Raw genomic sequence first — 18,812 nt, forward strand, 5'->3', positions numbered from 1 at the left:
TTCTGAGGCCCAGTTACGTTTGGGGTATATACAATGCCTCACAGCCAAATTGTCTAGAAGGGTATGTCCTGAAGGGGGTCTGATAATTTCTATTTATCCCGTTTGTAGAAATGTGTCTTTAATCCTACAGTGAGCTTTGGAGAGTTCACGTATCTTCAATAATAGCAGGTTTTTGTAATTTGTTCAGGAGAAGCAAGGGAGAAAGGGCATGGTGCTTTTAACAGTTTGTGTCTCAGCAAAATCTGAACAGAATTTCATGGGACAAACTAAAGGCACTTGTGCAGCCTGCTGGTGTTTCCCAACGCCCACTGTTAAAGCCCTGCTGCAAAGAACGGAGGCGTCAGAGCTTCACAAAGTAAAGGCCACCAGGATCTTTTACAATGGAAAAGGTGTATTATCTGAGTTCATGCTAGAATGCTCGTGCATTATTGTCTGGGGGGACTTAGTGTGTATGTGGGCATTAGCTCGGATAGGACAGAGACCTGGGTTCTCTTCCTGACTGCCTCTTACTTCTTATGTTACCCTTGGACAAGTGACTTTGCAGCTTTCTGTGCCTCAATTTCCCCAACTGTGAAAAGTGGATATTATTATTATTGTGGGGCTTTTCATTAATCTTTGCAAAGTGCTTGGAGATCTTAGAACAATTTATACAATAAGTTTAAAATATCTTTAGTATTTTGTATATAGCTGGCCACTTCACTGTCCTTCCCATCCTCCAATTGCCCTTCCAAACCCCTCCAAAACAAACACTCCCACCCCAAGTGTAATTAGTTTATTTGTGAAATGGAGTTTTTCCCCCACAGTATAGAATCATAGAATATCAGGGTTGGAAGGGACCTCAGGAGGTCATCTAGTCCAACCCGCTGTTCAAAGCAGGACCGATCCCCAATTAAATCATCCCAGCCAGGGCTTTGTCAAGCCTGACCTTAAAAACTTCTAAGGAAGGAGATTCCACCACCTCCCTAGGTAACGCATTCCAGTGTTTCACCACCCTCCTAGTGAAAAAGTTTTTCCTCATATCCAACCTGAACCTCTCCCACTGCAACTTGAGACCATTACTCCTTGTTCTGTCATCTGCTACCACTGAGAACAGTCTAGAGCCATCCTCTTTGGAACCCCCTTTCAGGTAGTTGAAAGCAGCTATCAAATCCCCCCTCATTCTTCTCTTCCGTAGACTAAACATCCCCAGTTCCCTCAGCCTCTCCTCATAACTCATGTGTTCCAGTCCCCTAATCATTTTTGTTGCCCTCCGCTGGACGTGTTCCAATTTTTCCACATCCTTCTTGTAGTGTGGGGCCCAAAACTGGACACAGTACTCCAGATGAGGCCTCACCAGTGTCGAATAGAAGGGAACAATCACGTCCCTCGATCTGCTGCAATCCCCCTACTTATACATCCCAAAATGCCATTGGCCTTCTTGGCAACAAGGGCACGCTGTTGACTCATATCCAGCTTCTCGTCCACTGTAACCCCTAGGTCCTTTTCTGCAGAACTGCTGCCGAGCCGTTCGGTCCCTAGTCTGTAGCGGTGCATTGGATTCTTCCGTCCTAAGTGCAGGACTCTGCACTTGTCCTTATTGAACATCATCAGATTTCTTTTGGCCCAATCCTCCAATTTGTGTAGGTCCCTCTGTATCCTATCCCTACCCTCCAGCGTATCTACCTCTCCTCCCAGTTTAGTGTCATCTGCAAACTTGCTGAGGGTGCAGTCCACACCATCCTCCAGATCATTTATGAAGATATTGAACAAAACCGGCCCCAGGACCGACCCTTGGGGCACTCCACTTGATACAGGCTGCCAACTAGACATGGAGCCATTGATCACTACCCGTTGAGCCCGACAATCTAGCCCGCTTTCTATCCACCTTATAGTCCATTCATCCAGCCCATACTTCTTTAACTTGCTGACAAGAATACTGTGGGAGACCGTGTCAAACGCTTTGCTAAAGTCAAGGAACAACACGTCCACTGCTTTCCCTTCATCCACAGAGCCAGTTATCTCGTCATAGAAGGCAATTAGATTAGTCAAGCATGACTTGCCCTTGGTGAATCCATGCTGACTGTTCCTGACCACTTTCCTCTCGTCTCAGTGCTTCAGAATTGATTCCTTGAGTACCTGCTCCATGATTTTTCCAGGGACTGAGGTGAGGCTGACTGGCCTGTAATTCCCAGGATCCTCCTCCTTCCCTTTTTTAAAGTTGGGCACTACATTAGCCTTTTTCCAGTCATCTGGGACTTCCCCCGATCGCCATGAGTTTTCAAAATGGCCAATGGCTCTGCAATCACATCCGCCAACTCCTTTAGCACTCTCGGATGCAACGCATCCGGCCCCATGGACTTGTGCACGTCCAGCTTTTCTAAATAGTCCCGAACCACTTCTTTCTCCACAGAGGGCTGGTCACCTCCTCCCCATACTGTGCTGCCCAGTGCAGCAGTCTGGGAGCTGACCTTGTTCGTGAAGACAGAGGCAAAAAAAGCATTGAGTACATTAGCTTTTTCCACATCCTCTGTCATTAGGTTGCCTCCCTCATTCAGTAAGGGGCCCACACTTTCCTTGACTTTCTTCTTGTTGCTAACACACCTGAAGGAACCCTTCTTTTACTCTTAACATCTCTTGTTAGCTGCAACTCCAGGTGTGATTTGGCCTTCCTGAGTTCACTCCTGCATGCCCGAGCAATATTTTTATACTCATCCCTGGTCATTTGTCCAATCTTCCACTTCTTGTAAGCTTCTTTTTTGTATTTAAGATCAGCAAGGATTTCACTGTTAAGCCAAGCTGGTTGCCTGCCATATTTACTAGTCTTTCTACACATCGGGATGGATTGTCCCTGTAACCTCAATAAGGATTCTTTAAAATACAGCCAGCTCTCCTGGACTCTTTTCCCCCCCATGTTATTCTCCCAGGGGATCTTGCCCATCAGTTCCCTGAGGGAGTCAAAAACCCACATGCTGAAGACAAATGCTCAGAGACACATGTATGTTAAAAATATGGCACTGTTTTTATAGTGAAGGTAATTCATTATGGAACAACCTATCTAGGGATGTGGCAGATTGTCCGTCACTTGCAATCTTTAAGTCAAGATTGGATAGTTTCTAAAAGCGATGCTATAGCTCAAACCAAAGTTACATATGCAATGAAGTAACTACTGGATGAAGTTCTTTGGCCTGTGTCATGCTGTAGGTCAGGCTAGATGATCACAATGGTCCCTTCTGGCTTTAAAGTCTATGAAACAGGCACACAACTTTTCTTGGAAATAGTTCCGTGGTTGTAGCTGTTCTGCACCTTTCCTCTGTATAATTTTAGAGCAGAGCAGGGTGGCAATCCCAAAATTCCATAATTTTCACACACAGTTACTATATGGCTGCAAAGAGTGACACAGAGCAGGATAGTGAGTCACGGCTGCGATGTATTAAGAGAATAAAAATGAATTTTTTTATTGTTTGTTTTTTATGCTTGTGACCCAAGCTGCAAGTGACTCCCTCATTAATTCAAATATATCCAGCTAGCCGCATTCTGGAGGTCAAACACAAGAAAAATGTGGGTATTTATCAGTCACATACACCAGATTCTTATAGCCATTTATTAATGTGCCTTATCCTTTGTGCCATGGCCAGGGTTTTTCAGGAAGTGTTCCCCTGCACGCTAATTTAGCATCAAAATCTGTGCCTGAAAATGTATTTACATTTGCAAAGTTCACTGTCCTTGAGTGATTTCTCACTGCTAGAGAATTGGTCTCCCTTTTGTGATCCCACTCCAGGAAATGGGAGTAAACCAGGTTCTTCGTTGTCATTAGGGCTCAACCAAACCCAAGCAATGAAAGGATAATGGCCATGTGCTATGTTTGGTCTTCTTAAAGCAGGGCAAGACTGCCTAGGGCTGTGGGGGAACTAAGCAGCAAGGAAGAAAGCAAGGAACTTGATACATCTGTTTGCTAGAATAGTGTCTCCTGTGCATTGAGGAGAGCCCATAACAACAACAGGGTCTAGTTCATCCCATTAATTTTACACTGCAACGACGTGTTCAGGGGTGTATTTTCATTGTTATGGAAGGTTTTAGCTATACGGTTTCCAGCCCATCTTCCACTTTGACCTTAATGGAAGACAGTTAGTGGGTTGTATTATAGGGGATTGGCCAGAAAAATCCTCAGAGCAACTCTTCGAAAAATCCTCTATTAGGTAGACAAAGGGAAGCCAGTGGACTGGCTCTAGGGAGGAATATTATACAGTGAGGACCTTCCATGTTGCGTATTACCTTATTTCAACTCTGCTTCTCACATGGCCGTGGTTGCAGTCCTGCAGTCTGACCGACTAGTTCGGAGCTTTTTGCGGCTGCACTAGTATCCAGGCACCCTGGGTTTATCAATAAGTCATAGTTGGGTTTGATTGTCATAATCAGTCGGGGCAGTGAGCACAGTATGGGTCAGGTTTATAAACCTATTCCTCATTTATACCCGATGAGAGCAGGGAAGAGAGAATACCGGCTCTACATCACTACAAGGGAAATGGAATATCTGAGCTGAACAAGCAACAGATTTGCATCTTCTCACTCCCTATGCCTGCTGTTAAATTTGTGTTCGATTGCCTCCCTGGTCAAATTGCCCTTGACGGTAGTTCCTTGAATGCGAAGAGGATTTGCTAATGTAATTAACGTAAACTTGCACGTTGAAGGAAGGGGAGACTGTAGAAGGTGGACGGTGCACACATTGGAAATCTCTTGTCATAGAGAGAACTGCAGGAATTGGGCATGACACACACAATATGTGCTAATAAAGCTGGAGATGGGCTTAGACCAGAACATGGGATTCAAGCCCACCCAAACCCTGAAGAAGTTTGGCTTCATATTTGTGTGACTCAGGTCTATCTGTCTAATGGCTGAAGAGTGCCATCAAATCCAAACACCCCCAAATGCCTGGGATTGTCCCAAACTTCGCATCTTGGCCCCATCTCTGCTAAAACCTAAAATTTCTGAATAAGATGGCATTCGATTGCTCTGAATATCTAATAATCTCTGCCAACAAGGATTTCTATAGACATGGTATAGGTACTGACTGTGATTGAATGCATCATAGATTATAATTGAATGAGATATGTGCCTAGCTGAGATTGTTAAGGGTGTGAGGAAAGAGCAACTGTGGATCAAATTCTGCCTTCAGTTAAGGCCTGATCCTTCAAGATGCTGAGCGGTCCTCTGAGCTGATCTTAACTCCTGCTGATCTGAGGGGGAGCTAAATTCATTCAGCATCATCCCTTTACAGCGTCTTATACCTGAGAGAAACCCCATTGATTTTAATTTCGCAATTACAGCGGTATTACATGGGGTATACCTGAGGACAGAAAGTAGCCCTTTATGTTCGTTTTCCCATGATCCGTACACTGGTATTTAAGGATTTTTCTGTTGACTGTTGAATACCGTAAAAGGAGTTCTTGGTTTAAATTGTAATTTCTATCTCTGATACAGAATCTCTGGTGAGTCTGATGGTGGGAAGTGTTTATTTTGTTATACTTAAAATAAATGTCAAAGGGACCTTTTCTGTTATGTAAAATCCTGGTTCTGCTCAGGTCATATGCTAGTCACCAGTTTTAACTGAAAGTGCAGCAAATAAGAAAATAAAATATCTTTGTACTTTTGTGGCATCTTTCATTGGAGGCTTTCAAAACAGTATACAAACGTCAATTAATTCAGCCCCAGAACAGCCTTGTTGACGTAGTAGTAATGTTTAGATGGGTAAACTGAGGCACAGAGTTGTGACTATAAATGACTTGGCCAAAGTTCTAGTAAGTCAGAAAGTGAGCCCAGGAGTCCTGACACTTGTTCTATTATGTGGCACTCCCTGCTTCTCTTCTTAGTAAATGAAATGACACTGTCTCTGGTAGACAATGTCATGTGGATAATTCAATATATTGGGGTCAGACGTCCAGAAGCAAATATATGTGTGGTCAGGTACTAGTAGCTATTTAAAATGCAAATTGTTTTCTTGATAATCAGGCTAATATCTTTAACCCAGTTTGTAAGGTAGCGTGTGTTTCCATTCCTGCCTTTCCTTCTACGCAAGGCACTGCAGTGTACATCATCTTGAATTCACTGTCACCTTGCATTGCATTCCACAGCATGGTCCAGTGTGATGTGATCGAGACAGTCTGACTTAATGTCACAAGCTTCTGTCTCCCACAGGGAAGCAAAAAAAGCGCCGTCTCTCTGCCTATGAATATTTTAAAAATCTGCTCTCAAAGATGTGGGGTCCCTATGCCCCTCACCCCTGCCTCGCCCTTACCAGACTATCCATAAAATGAATGTTGGCATTGACTCTTCTATCATGGGACTGAATCCTATAAGTTGCTGAGTGCTCTGGCCCTGATCCAGCCAAGCATTAAGCACGTGCTTAGCTGTAAGTGTGTGAGGATCATTCCCAATAATATGAATGAAGCTACGCGCAAACTGAAGTGCCTTGCTGGTTTGGGGCAAGACTGCTCAGCAGCTGGCAGGATTGAGCCTGTTCTGGATCCCTGCTACGTTCTTCAGAGCAATGCTTGTTGCTTCCCCCTCAGAATGTTCTTTCCATCTCTGCGTGTCTTCCTGAAAATTATTGACTGCACTCTTGAGTGGGTAAAGATCATCATTCTGGAAAGGGAATAATCTCTGCTCAGCTTATTTGACACAGTTTTTATGCTCGGATAAGAATTTAGTTTATATAGATTTCAACAAATGAGGCGTATGTACAAATGGAGAACAGCAAACAATTATCTTAGTTACACTGAAAAGGGCAAATACCTACAGCCCACAAAACACACGCGTACCTGCAAATGGAGGTGTTACCATTAATCAGTATTTACTCAGAAGTAACCACACACCGCAGTATCTAAGATACCCTGGTTAACGCTGGCTTTTTGCTAATGACCACTGTCTGGAGCTGCTCTAGTCTGATCTTTTAGTAGTGATTAATTCTTTATAATTTAAGAACAACACCCACACAAGCTCCTGTGGGGCCAGTCTGTTCCCATTGTGTGCAGGGTGCAAATGGGCGCAGGATTGGGGAGAGAAGCAAGAAGGTCCCAATGATCAGGGTGCTAGCTTGAGACATGGGAGACCTGGTTCAGCTAATGCCACGTCTACACTAGAACAGCACTAGGAACCCCTCCTGATGTAGCCAGTTTATACTGGCAAAAGAGTGCTTTTTGCTCGTAGAGTACCTGTATCAGCTCCCTGGATAACATAAGCTATACGGGCAAAAACAGTTTCTTGCTGGCGTAACTGCACCTATATTAGGGCTTGTCATAAAAATCACACCCATTACATGACACTGCTATATCCGCAAATGTTTCTAATGTGGACCTGGTCTCAATATGTGGCCCTAGGCAAGTCTCTTAATCTTTCTATGCCTCCATTCCCAAACTGTCAAATGACAACAGCTCTTCCCTCAGAGAGGTGATGTGAGAATAAATGCATTAAAAGACTGCGAGGTGCTCTGGTACTGTGGTGATAGGGGGCAGAAAAGCACGAAAAGGCAGATGTGCATTGTACTCACCTTTTTAAAGCCTGGAAAAGCAAAGTATTGGAAAGATTCCTTAACCACTACAGAAGCGCTCTCTTTCTTTCTTGTCATTTTTTATTAATCCTTCTGTAAAGTCCTCTGAGGAGATAATTAATACTTGGATGCATGACAAACAGCGCCAAGTGCCACATCCTTTACAAAACAGACAATATACTGCAGGGTCATGGGACCGCACAGGCTGAGTTCATTAGTGGCACGAGTAGTCTCCTCTTTCTGCTAACGACACTGGATCTGTGTCTATGCTGTCTTCTCTGCACGCAGACTACACAGGACTTTCAGGAGATACACATTGATGAAAGCGGATAAGAATTGCCTTGTGGTTACTTTATTGCCTGGCTGTTCTTTGTATGGTAACCTCCAGTGCAGGATGTAATTGGACCTGCCTAAGAGTTTGGGAAGATTTCACTCTCTGCAGGCTGATCTACAAACAGGATGATAATAATAATAAATAAATAAATACCTAGCTCTTACACAGAGCTCTTTCCTTTGCAGATCTCAAAGCACTTTACAAGGGAGATCAGTATAATTATCCCCACTTTTTACAGATGGGGAATTTGTGGCACAGGGAGATGATGTGATGGGACCAAAGTCACCTAGCCAACCAGTGGCAGAACTAGAAACAGAACCCAAGTCTCCTGAGTCCCAGTCCAGTGCTGCCACGATGCCTCCCTCCTACAGCTAATGGAGGTTGCTATCTTGCTGAAATGCTTGAGAGCCTCTGGTTTTTAGAAGTGACTTGCTTGTAACCTCAGCAGGGCATGGGGACAGCCTTTTCATCTTTTTTTGTACAGCACCTACCACAATGGGGCCCTGATCTTGACTGCTCTTTGGCTAGTAATATAATATTAAACCATTAATAAGAATGGAAATGAGAGCTGTTCCCCATGCACCATAGATGTGATTTTGCTGGTGATCATGGTGTCTAGATGTATGCACTCACTGGTTCATAACTTGTTTTCTTTCCAGGGGGCAGAGCAATCCAGGGTGGCACATGGACTTTTGAACGACCTTTGAGATACCAATCAACTAAGATTGATTGATAGTTTCCCTCTCATTCTAGGGGATGGCCAGGTTGATTTTGATGAATTTATGACCATTCTTGGACCTAAGCTGGTATCTTCAGAAGGGAGAGATGGTTTTCTTGGAAATACGATAGACAGCATATTCTGGCAGGTAAGTGAGCTTTTTTCTTTTTAAAGCAACATCAGTGAGCAAATATCATTATCTCAAGAAACAATGAAATGGTTTGAAGCATGAAATATTTTGCTGAAATTGAACAATTGTGTAAAGGTTATTCAGTTCTGTTGATGAGCCAGATAAGACCATAGTGTATTGGTGGAGCTGGCGAGCTGAAGTTAATCAAATGTGCAGAATGCTGATCATATCGTATTGGAGCTTATGTGTGTTCTATGAGATACAATAGATCGAACAATTTGGGATCCAAGTCTGGGGATAATGAAACCCTCTGTTTATCACAGAACAAGTAGACTGGCAGTGCCATTTGCAAGCCGCTCCCACGCTGACCCATCAATGTGCCTCAACCCTGCCCTACCAGGGTAAGATGATAGCTCACGTTCCATGTGAATTCAGTCCTTGGTGCTGAGACTCCTGTCTAAGGTGTCAACCAGTGCCTGTAAACTTGATAACTGTACTGAGCTGTGCAGGCTTCCAAAAAGGATTGGATTTTTGTATGATGACAAGGTTATGCTGAGTTGTTATAGTAAGGATTACTTCCCTTCCCGCCCCCTCCCCCCCCCCACACACACGCCCACCCCAAATTTTGGAGGGGATATAAATGTTAGTGCTTCAGGACATAAGCAATCCTCTAACCATTGGGAGTTAGATATAAACTTTCCCTGTGGACATATTATTTCATAACTGCCTCCTGCAGGGTTTCTTGCCCCTTCCCCAGGCCTGCTGTTTGAGACAGGACTATTGGACTAGATGGACCACTGTATCCAGTATTTCTCCGCTACTATGAGATAAGCAGTGATTTCACATAGCAACTGAGTGCTTTTGGGTGGCCTAACAGCTTTTGGTCACTATCAAGCCTAGTCCTTGTGGAAACTGACACCCTAACTCTAAAAGGCTCTGACTCCTGTTACTAGTTCCTGCAGACATTCGGTCTGCCATATTTGAGTGGTTTAAAACTTGTTTATGATACATGGTGGGATGACAGGAACAAGCTTGAAAATGTTAGCTCTGTATTTCCACCATTCATTCATCAGAGTAAGTACTCAGTGTTGATGAACCAGCAATGAATTATGACATATCTGGGAGGGAAACAGTGTTTGAAGAAACATTAAGAAGTTCCGGGACTTTGCAGAAAATCATTATTGTTCTTCTGCAGCCTCCACCGAGCCCCACAGGTGAGTCACTTATCAAAGAGCTTGACTAGTACAAAGGGGAAAAAGCTCTAGCTCTTCTTACCAAACAGTATATGCCTGTGGCTAGCCTTGCCTCATGAGACGGAGCAGGGGAATTCTGGGTTCTATGTCTGGCACTGCTGTGGACTCTATATTTGCCACTGACTTTAATTCTTTTGTGCTGTGGTTTACTTTGCTTGTACAATGAGGAAAATAATAATGCTTCTCTTCCTCACAGGACTCCTGTGAGAATTAATTAAGAGTTTTGTGATTCTCAGGTGACAGATGCTATACAAGCTGTGAGAAATAGTCTGGGGGGTTATCTAAGGGCAACAAAGATTTGACTGAATTGCATGTGTGCTTCCGAGCATGTAAAACATTGTATGTATTGTTAAAGCTTATAATAACAATTCCTAGCTCTTACATAATGCTTTTCATTCATAGATCTGCAAGCACTTTGCAAAAGAGGGTAATATCTTTATTAGATGGGGAAACTGAGGCACGGGGAGGGGCCATGACTCACCCAGCAAAGCAATGGCAGACCCACAAATTGAACCCTGGTCTCCTCAGTTCTAGTTCATTGACCTATCCATGAGGCTACATCTAAGACTGGCGCACACACATTTTCATTTTGCATACAAAAATGTATCCCTCTTCTTTCTGAGCAGGTAACATTTGTCTAAAATGTGCCTCAGCAATTTGACTGCTTGTCCTCAGAAGAGTAAACCAGCAGAAGAATGTAGGAGAGGGAAACTCACATGTGTGGCATGTTTCCTTTTACCTACTCAGATATCAGAGCCTTGATTTATCAAAATATTTAAGCAGTATTAAAGTCCCATCCCAGTACAACAAAGTATTTAAGTACATGTTGAAGTTCAGTGGGCCTTAAGCACATGCTTAAAGTAATGCACATGATGAAGTGCCTTGCTGAACTGGGGTCTAAATGCACTCTCAACATCCCACTAATGCAGACTTTTAACTTTCTCACAAAAGGGAAAGATGTGGAGATGTGTAGCGATTTTTGCATGTTGACATTTTTGGAAAATCCCCTCAAGCATCTAAAGAAAGTTGAGAGTAGCTGCAGCCTTATGTCCATTCAAAAGCTATAAGTGGGCCAAGGCAGCTGAAGGTGTTAACATAGCCACTAGAAGGTTATCTTGTGTAGGTTGTTAGCTGAAGGCCTGGTGCACCAGACCATAGAATCAGCATGTCAAGAGGCACCTCTAAGAAGTTTTTTATATCAGGTGCGGAGGCAGAAGATACGTTTTTGGCTTCCAGAAACTGCTTTGCCACTATCCATCCAATCTCTCATTCTCCAACTGTCACGATTTTGGCTTGCATGATATTTTTGCCGAAGGCCCAGCTTCCTATATTAATGGCGCTTTCATCCAGATTCTGTTCCCAGCACAGTTTAAATAATACAATGACAGAGTTAAATAATAAACAGCAGCAGAAGGAGAGAGAAATTCGAAGGAACCGGCGAGGGATGAGAGATGCGTGTTCAAATGAAACTGGGAGTGTGTTGGTGTGATACAGGAAGGCTGCTCCAGATGGCATGAGCTGGAGAGGGGAAGGATCTTGCAACAACACTAGCAGGACTGCGGGAAGACAGAGAGAGGATGCCAATGGTAGAAGAGTAGAGAGAGCAAAGATGGGAACAGGGTGTGTAAGAAACGGACCTGAAATAATATCAAACTGGGGCATTCTTCCTGTTGCAAATATTAGGTAAAGTGTAATGGACATTCAGAAAATAGTTAATCTCTGCTGAGGGCTGTACAGTGGCACAGATTGGGAGAATGAAGGGTTTTTCAAATGTATGTTTCCTGTTTTCCTTCCCACGTGAGCTTTAAATTGCATTCTATCAGTTCCTGTCAAGGCAGCTTGCTCACTCTTTCTACGGTAGCCAAGATCAGTTCCACTCCGGAAAGAAAGGCTTTCCATGTTCTTGCATGATTGTTCAAGAGGTTGTAGGGTGGGGATGGGGGGCAGGTAACACTGTAAAGAGTATTTCAGTTCAACGTAGTGTTGAACAATTGTATCAATAAAGCCGAGGGAACGTTAATATCTATCTCTGTAGCGCTGCCTCTGTAGAATTTCGAGCTAGAGCTTGTACAAATGGAATACAGTTTTGCAGAGAATGTTGTCAGTTACATATTTCAGTCCCTAGTTCTCCGTCTCAGCCCCATTTGCCCAGATGCGGTTTTTACTGATGCTTTCAGTTTACAAGTGAATATAAAATTTAACCTTGGGTAGATGTCTTAAACTTTCCCGGAACTTGTTTTTCTTACAAACAAAAGTTCTCTGATACCAGAAGCTTTTTATGAGCGCTTTGTTTGGGCGATTATGGTGTATGGTTTGAAGGACAAAAGGATTTGTAGTGTAGTGTTTTCCATAGTGTGTGTGTGGGGGGCATGCCTCTAGTGGGGCTGATGGATGAGCTAGGGTGGTGCAAATAGACCATTCCACTGATCACCAGAGTGTCAGCTTTTTTTTTTATTTAAAGTAAGAATAAGTGTAAAAATTTGAAAAGTGTCTAAGGCTATGTCTATACTACATCTTATGTTGGCATAACCTATGTCACTCAGGGATGGGATTAAACCACGCCCCCCCCCCCGAGCGACATAAGTCACATCGACAAAAGCGTCGGTGTGGGCAGCACCGTGTTGGCTGGAGAGCTTGTGCCAATCACAGAGGTGGTGTTATTTTGCCGATGGGAGAGCTTTCTTCTAGAGTGTCTTCATCACACGTTCTGCAGTGGCATAGCAAACTTAGCAAAGCACACTGATTTACGTAGCAGGGCATTATGCAGCCATGGGCCATCAGGCCAGCCAAGCATGTTCTGCTAACATGGGAGCTTTTGTGATGCAAGAAGGGAAGGAAGGCTGGTTCCAGCCATGTAGAGGAGAATGGGTTTTCTCTTCTCACCACCAGGTGGTCATGGATGTGCTGAGGACAGGGTGAGACACAAGCCCAGTAGATTCGTGACTACTGCTGGGTGAATTTATTTTAGTGAATAGTAAATTTGCCACACACAAAAATGCAGTTTGGGGGCGAACAAAACTCTTTGCGAATTCAGGTTGAGTTTGGCGAATAGTTTTGGCTGAATGAAAAGCAGAGGGGAAAAAATTAAAAAGATAGAAATGAACCATTTTGATATTTTTCAGAGTAGCAGCCGTGTTAGTCTGTATCCGCAAAAAGAAAAGGAGGACTCGTGGCACCTTAGAGACTAACCAATTTATTTGAGCATAAGCTTTCGTGAGCTACAGCCCACTTCATCAGATGCATTCAGTGGAAAATACAGCGGGGAGATTTATATACACAGAGAACATGAAACAATGGTTGTTACCATACAAACTGTAACGAGAGTGATCAGGTAAGGTGAGCTATTACCCGCAGGAGAGTGTGGGGGGGAAAAACCTTTTGTAGCGATAATCAAGCTGGGCCATTTCCAGCAGTTAAGAAGAACGTAGCTCACGAAAGCTTATGCTCAAATAAATTGGTTAGTCTCTAAGGTGCCACAAGTCCTCATTTTGATATTGGCATTTTCAAAATGACATTTTTTTAACCTGCACAAATTCCTTTTTTGTTTTGTCAAGAAAAATAAACCCAAAGGAAAACATTTCAGTTTTGGTTCCAAACTATTTTTTTTTTCCTGGATTTCTCCGTACCACCATCTATTATTCGCTCAGCTCTATTCATGACTATATCCAGGGACTGAGAAGGCTACAACAGCTTCCAGTATTGGCCTCAGATGGCTGTGCTGATTTTTATTAGGCCAGCGGAGGGCAGGATTCTGTCTTCTGCTGGCCTCTACAGAAAACTCATTACTGAGGGCAAGGACCCCAGTTCCCTTTCTATGTGGTGAGCAATAAGGATGCAGTGAGGAAGGGGATAGAACAGTTGCATTTCCACAGCCTGGCTTCTGTTGCTGACGCTTTAATGAATTTATGTGAGGAGCTGCCTGTTCATAATCTATTGTCAGTTGTCATTACTAATGGAATGACTCTCCCATGGGATAGTTCTATGCTGTATTAAGCCACTCAATCAATCAGTGGTTTAATAGAATGAAATGAGGAAGGAAATATTTGGAAATCTCATTGACATCAACAAAAGCCCAGTGCAAGCGTGAGGGAGGGAGGGCTGAGACTCTGAAAGATATAAGGTGGTTGGGGAAGGGCGCTGGTTTTTTTTCTACGTCTAGTAGATAAATTTAACAAAATTTCTTCCTCTGAAAACCTGAGGAACAGTTAGTTCCTCCCCTAGTCCCTGCACAGGAATTAGTTTGGAGCCTGCACGTTTTTTAGCATTGTTATAATCCCTGAGGATGTATTTTGTCTCTCTGAAAATAGTATGTAATTTAGCCAGGTAAGAAACCCGGCACTTCTTCACCAGCATCGGAAAAGTGTATTTCTAAATAATGGATTTCCTTCTCCCCGGCTGGGCTGGGCTGGGCTGGAGAGGGCTTGGGAGTATGTAGATTCCGGTGCATCCTTTATTTTGTTCTACTCTAATGCTGGTCTTCCCATTTTTTGTCTGGGATCTGGCTTAGCCAATACTTCATTAATTGTCTTTCGTCAACTCCCCTTACTTTTGCAATCAGCTGATAAACCAAGCAGTTACACGATTCCAAGCCCTCAGCACAGATGCATTACACTTGTGTAATATGCGGTGAAACCGGAGTAAGCCCCATTTTACATCAGTGCAACACATCTACACTGGGAGTTTGCAAACTCGTGTAGCTACATTGATACAAATTTTCCAAGTATGGACTTTAAGTGGTGGTGTTTCAGCCTTTGCAGTATGGCAGCAGCCCCATTCATTCACAGTTTTTACCGAGGACTCCAGCCAACATTTGCTGTGGTTCTAAATAATGGCAGATGCTCGAAACTGTGTAACGCTAAGTTTGTAGGTCAAAGCTCCAGATGATGCACAATGTTTGGTGGTTGGCTCAGCTGTCGGAGTCTTATCTGTCTGTTGACTACTGAATCAGAGAATGAGCTGTATGAGGTGCTTGGCTCATAGACTGCTGCATGTGCTGTGGTCCATGGAGGAAAGCCTAGCAATGCTTCAGAGTAGCAGCCGTGTTAGTCTGTATTCGCAAAAAGAAAAGGAGGACGTGTGGCACCTTAGAGACTAACCAATTTATTTGAGCATAAGCTTTCGTGAGCGACAGCTCACTTCATCGGAATGCATTCCGATGAAGTGAGCTGTAGCTCACAAAAGCTTATGCTCAAATAAATTGGTTAGTCTCTAAGGTGCCACACGTCCTCCTTTTCTTTTTTAGTAATGTTTGTAAGTCTAGTGCACATGTGATGGCCACCATATTGGCGCATGCTCCAGGGATTGACCCAGGAACCTCCAGAGCTAGAAGCATGAATTTCTACAGCTTAACCTAAAAAGTCTCTAGCTGGGGCTGTCCCACTCATATCTTTTGGAGATCAAGCACAGAGGCGTACCTATAACGTGCACTCACCAGTGGATTACCCAAACAAGCCAACATTTTCAAAAGTGATCTGCAATTTTGGGTACCTCCACTTTCGGGCGCCCAGCTTGACATATATTGAAAGGGGAATGATTTTCATAGGGCAGGTGCTCAGAACTTTCTGAAAATCAGACATTTTTATAGCGTCTTTAGTGGAGCATCCAGAATCTCAAGTCACTTTTGAAAACCTACAAAAGGTTTTTTCCCCCCCACTCTCCTGCTGGTAATAGCTCACCTTACCTGATAATTCTCGTTACAGTGTGTATGGTAACACCCATTGTTCCATGTTCTCTGTGTATATAAATCTCCCCACTGTATTTTCCACTGAATGCATCCGATGAAGTGAGCTGTAGCTCACGAAAGCTTATGCTCAAATAAATTTGTTAGTCTCTAAGGCGCCACAAGTCCTCCTTTTTTTTTTTTTTTAAATGAATGGAGCTGTGAGTGCCAAAAGTAAATGCACGTGGCTGTAGGTCTCTGTGTTGATGGCGTGTCTGGAATTTGAACTGGCATGGGGCTCCATTGCTCCCTATGAGATCTGCTTTGGATAGATTCAGTGGTGGAAATTCTTCAATACATATTGCGTGCTCTTTTGAAGTTTCTTTGCTGGGTTTGTTGGGAGAAATGTCTTTTATTTAGATATAGTCCTTATGTTAAGTTTCAAGTACAACAACAAAGGCAATGGAGGAATGCATGCAGGACTCATGCCTTCCATCTTGAGCAAAGCACAAGCAAAGTAAGCTGTCATGGGAAAAGAAGGAAGGTCCTCTCATGGATTGGTAACTGGTTAAAAGATAGGAAACAAAGGGTAGGAATAAATGGTCAGTTTTCAGAATGGAGAGAGATAAATAGTGGTGTCCCCAGGGGTCTGTACTGGGACCAGTCCTATTCAACATATTCATAAATGATCGGGAAAACAGGGTAAACAGTGAGGTGGCAAAATTTTCAGATGATAACTATCTTGAGTAGTTTTGTAAGCCCCCAGCAGACTGTGAAGAGCTACAAAGGGATCTCTCAAAACTGGGTGACTGGGCAACAAAATGGCAGATGAAATTCAATGTTGATAAATGCAAAAAAGATATATTGGAATTGGAAAAGATTCAGAAAAGGGCAACAAAAACGAATAGGGGTATGGAACGGCTTCCATATGAGGAGAGATTAATAAGACGGTGACTTTTCAGCTTGGAAAAGAGATAACTAAGGGGGATATGATAGAGGTCTATAAAATCATGACTGGTGTGGGGAAAGTTAATAAGAGTGTTATTTATTCTCATAACACAAGAACTAGGGGTCAAATCAAATTAATACGCAGCAGGTTTAAAACAAACAAAAGGAAGTATTTCTTCACACCACGCACAGTCAATCTGTGGAACTCCTTGCCAGAGGATGTTGTGAAGGCCAAGACTATAACAGGGTTCAAAAAAGAACTAGATAACTAGATAATGGCTATTAGCCAGGATGGGCAGGGATGCTGTCCCTCGCCTCTGTTTGCCAGAAGCTGGGAATGGGCGACAGGGGGTGGATCACTTGATGACTGATTACCTGTTCTGTTCATTCCCTCTGGGCTACCTGGCATTGGCCACTGTCGGAAGACAGGATACTGAGCTAGGTGGACCTTTGGTCTGACCCTGTATGACCGTTCTTATGTTCTTTGAGCAAGGGTTTTCCATAGTACCGTTCTGGCCAGAGGCTAAGCACAGACTACACACCCAAAACTAATTTAAATCAATAGGACTTGCAGATGTCCAGCACCCTTCTGGTTCAGGCCCAAAGAGCCCTTGTTTTTGATTTAGCTTCTCCAAACAGTTTCAAATAATCTATTTTAGGAACTTATGTGGCCCCCATTACCAGAGTATCTAAGCTCCAATAATCTTTAATGAATGTATTCCCCCCCATATCACCCCTGTCAGGTAGGCCAGTGCTATTACCATCATTCTACAGAGGGGGAATTAAGGCACAGAGACACTAAGGTCTGGTCTACACCTAAAATTTAGGGCGACCTAGCTATGTTACTCAGGGGTGTCAAAAATTCAGCTCCTCTCCCCGCCCCGAGAGATGTAGTTAAGGCAACCTAGTTCCAGTATAGACTTCTTCCAGTATAGACTTCTTCCATCAACCTAGCCACTGTCTCTTGAAGGAGTGGTTGACTACAGCAATAGAAAACCCACTTCTGCTGCTGTAGCAAGTCTCTACACTGCTGCAGTGCTTGTAGTGTGGACATAGCCTAAGTGTCTTGCTCCAGGGTGCACTGGGGGTCTTTGTTAAAGCAGGGAACTGAGCTCAGGTTTCCCAAGTCCCAGGCCAGCACCCTAACCACTGGACCATCTTTCCTCTCTTCAGAGGTATCTAAGAAATGGCTCATTAGGGATTTGGAATGCTGGGAAATTTTGCTAAAGAACAAACCTTGCCTAGACCACCACCTTTCGGTTGTTGTGGTTGTTATCAGGCTCTTGTAATATGCTTGTGTCTTTCGGTTTGCTTAACAGAACAATAACAATGCAGAAAAAAAACAATTTCCTAATGAGGTATGTGAACACTAGAGCCGATGGAGAAATAAAAACCTATTTTCACAAAGAATTGCTGAATGTTGAAGTGATTTTCAGTCTGAAGTGTTCAAAACAGACCCATTTGTTGTTTTTTCAAAATTTTTCCCCAAAAAGGTTGAAAACGTCACCAAAATTTTTTGTTTACCAACAACTTGATTTTTCAGTAAATGAATTTTTTTGCCTGGGAGCCGGGGAAGTGGAGCAGGCTGGGGCCAGGTCACTCCACTTCCCACAGGAAGTGGCCAGCCCCACCCCGTCCCCCATGGAAGCCTGGGGCCCCACACAGCCCCCCTGCGGAGGCCTGGGGCCCCAGGCTGCTGTGCTCTCCTGGCTCCCAGGCTTGGCGCGGCTGGGAGCCAGGGAAGTGGAGCAGGCTTTAGAGGAGTGGGGGTGGGGTGGGGCGGGGCTGGGGCAGAGCAGGGGCGGGGGCCTAGGGAAGAGCCGGAGCAGGGGCTGGAGCAGCATGCAGCTGCGCAGGGCACCAGGAAATTTGGTGCCCCACGCAGCTGTATGCTTTGCGTATGGGTAAGGACAGCCCTGTACAGGCCCATGTCCCACAGAGCTTGGGTCAATGTGCAGTGTAGACATACCCTAAACGTACACCCAAGTGGTAGCATTGTGGTGCCCTGGTGCGAAATCAGGATTTTCAGTTGCAGTCTGCTGGTTAAAGCCTGATCTGAAGACTACTGAATTCAATGGAAAGACTTGCATTGACTTTTCAAGGGAGTGTGGATCAGGCCCTAAATGGTATATTGGTTGTGCACTGTATGCACCAGTGATATCAGCAAAACAGCAATGTTAAACCATGTGCAGATGACCGACTTGAAGCAGTTAGCATCTGCAGATGGCAATAGGGTTTGAAAAAGTAA

The 18,812-nt window shown here is 43.9% G+C and overlaps 1 protein-coding gene across 1 annotated transcript in view; it reads left to right on the forward strand.

Moving 5' to 3' along the window:
* Nucleotides 1-18,812, forward strand: part of CALN1 (calneuron 1) — a 175,302-nt gene that overhangs the window by 82,685 nt on the left and 73,805 nt on the right. Inside the window, exon 4 of the mRNA XM_074974472.1 lies at nucleotides 8,610-8,722. Within this exon, the coding sequence (XP_074830573.1) occupies nucleotides 8,610-8,722 (113 nt within the window). The remainder of the gene's footprint in view (nucleotides 1-8,609; nucleotides 8,723-18,812) is intronic.

Source organism: Natator depressus, chromosome 17, assembly GCF_965152275.1.
Source record: "Natator depressus isolate rNatDep1 chromosome 17, rNatDep2.hap1, whole genome shotgun sequence".
Classification (NCBI taxonomy): domain Eukaryota; kingdom Metazoa; phylum Chordata; order Testudines; family Cheloniidae; genus Natator; species Natator depressus.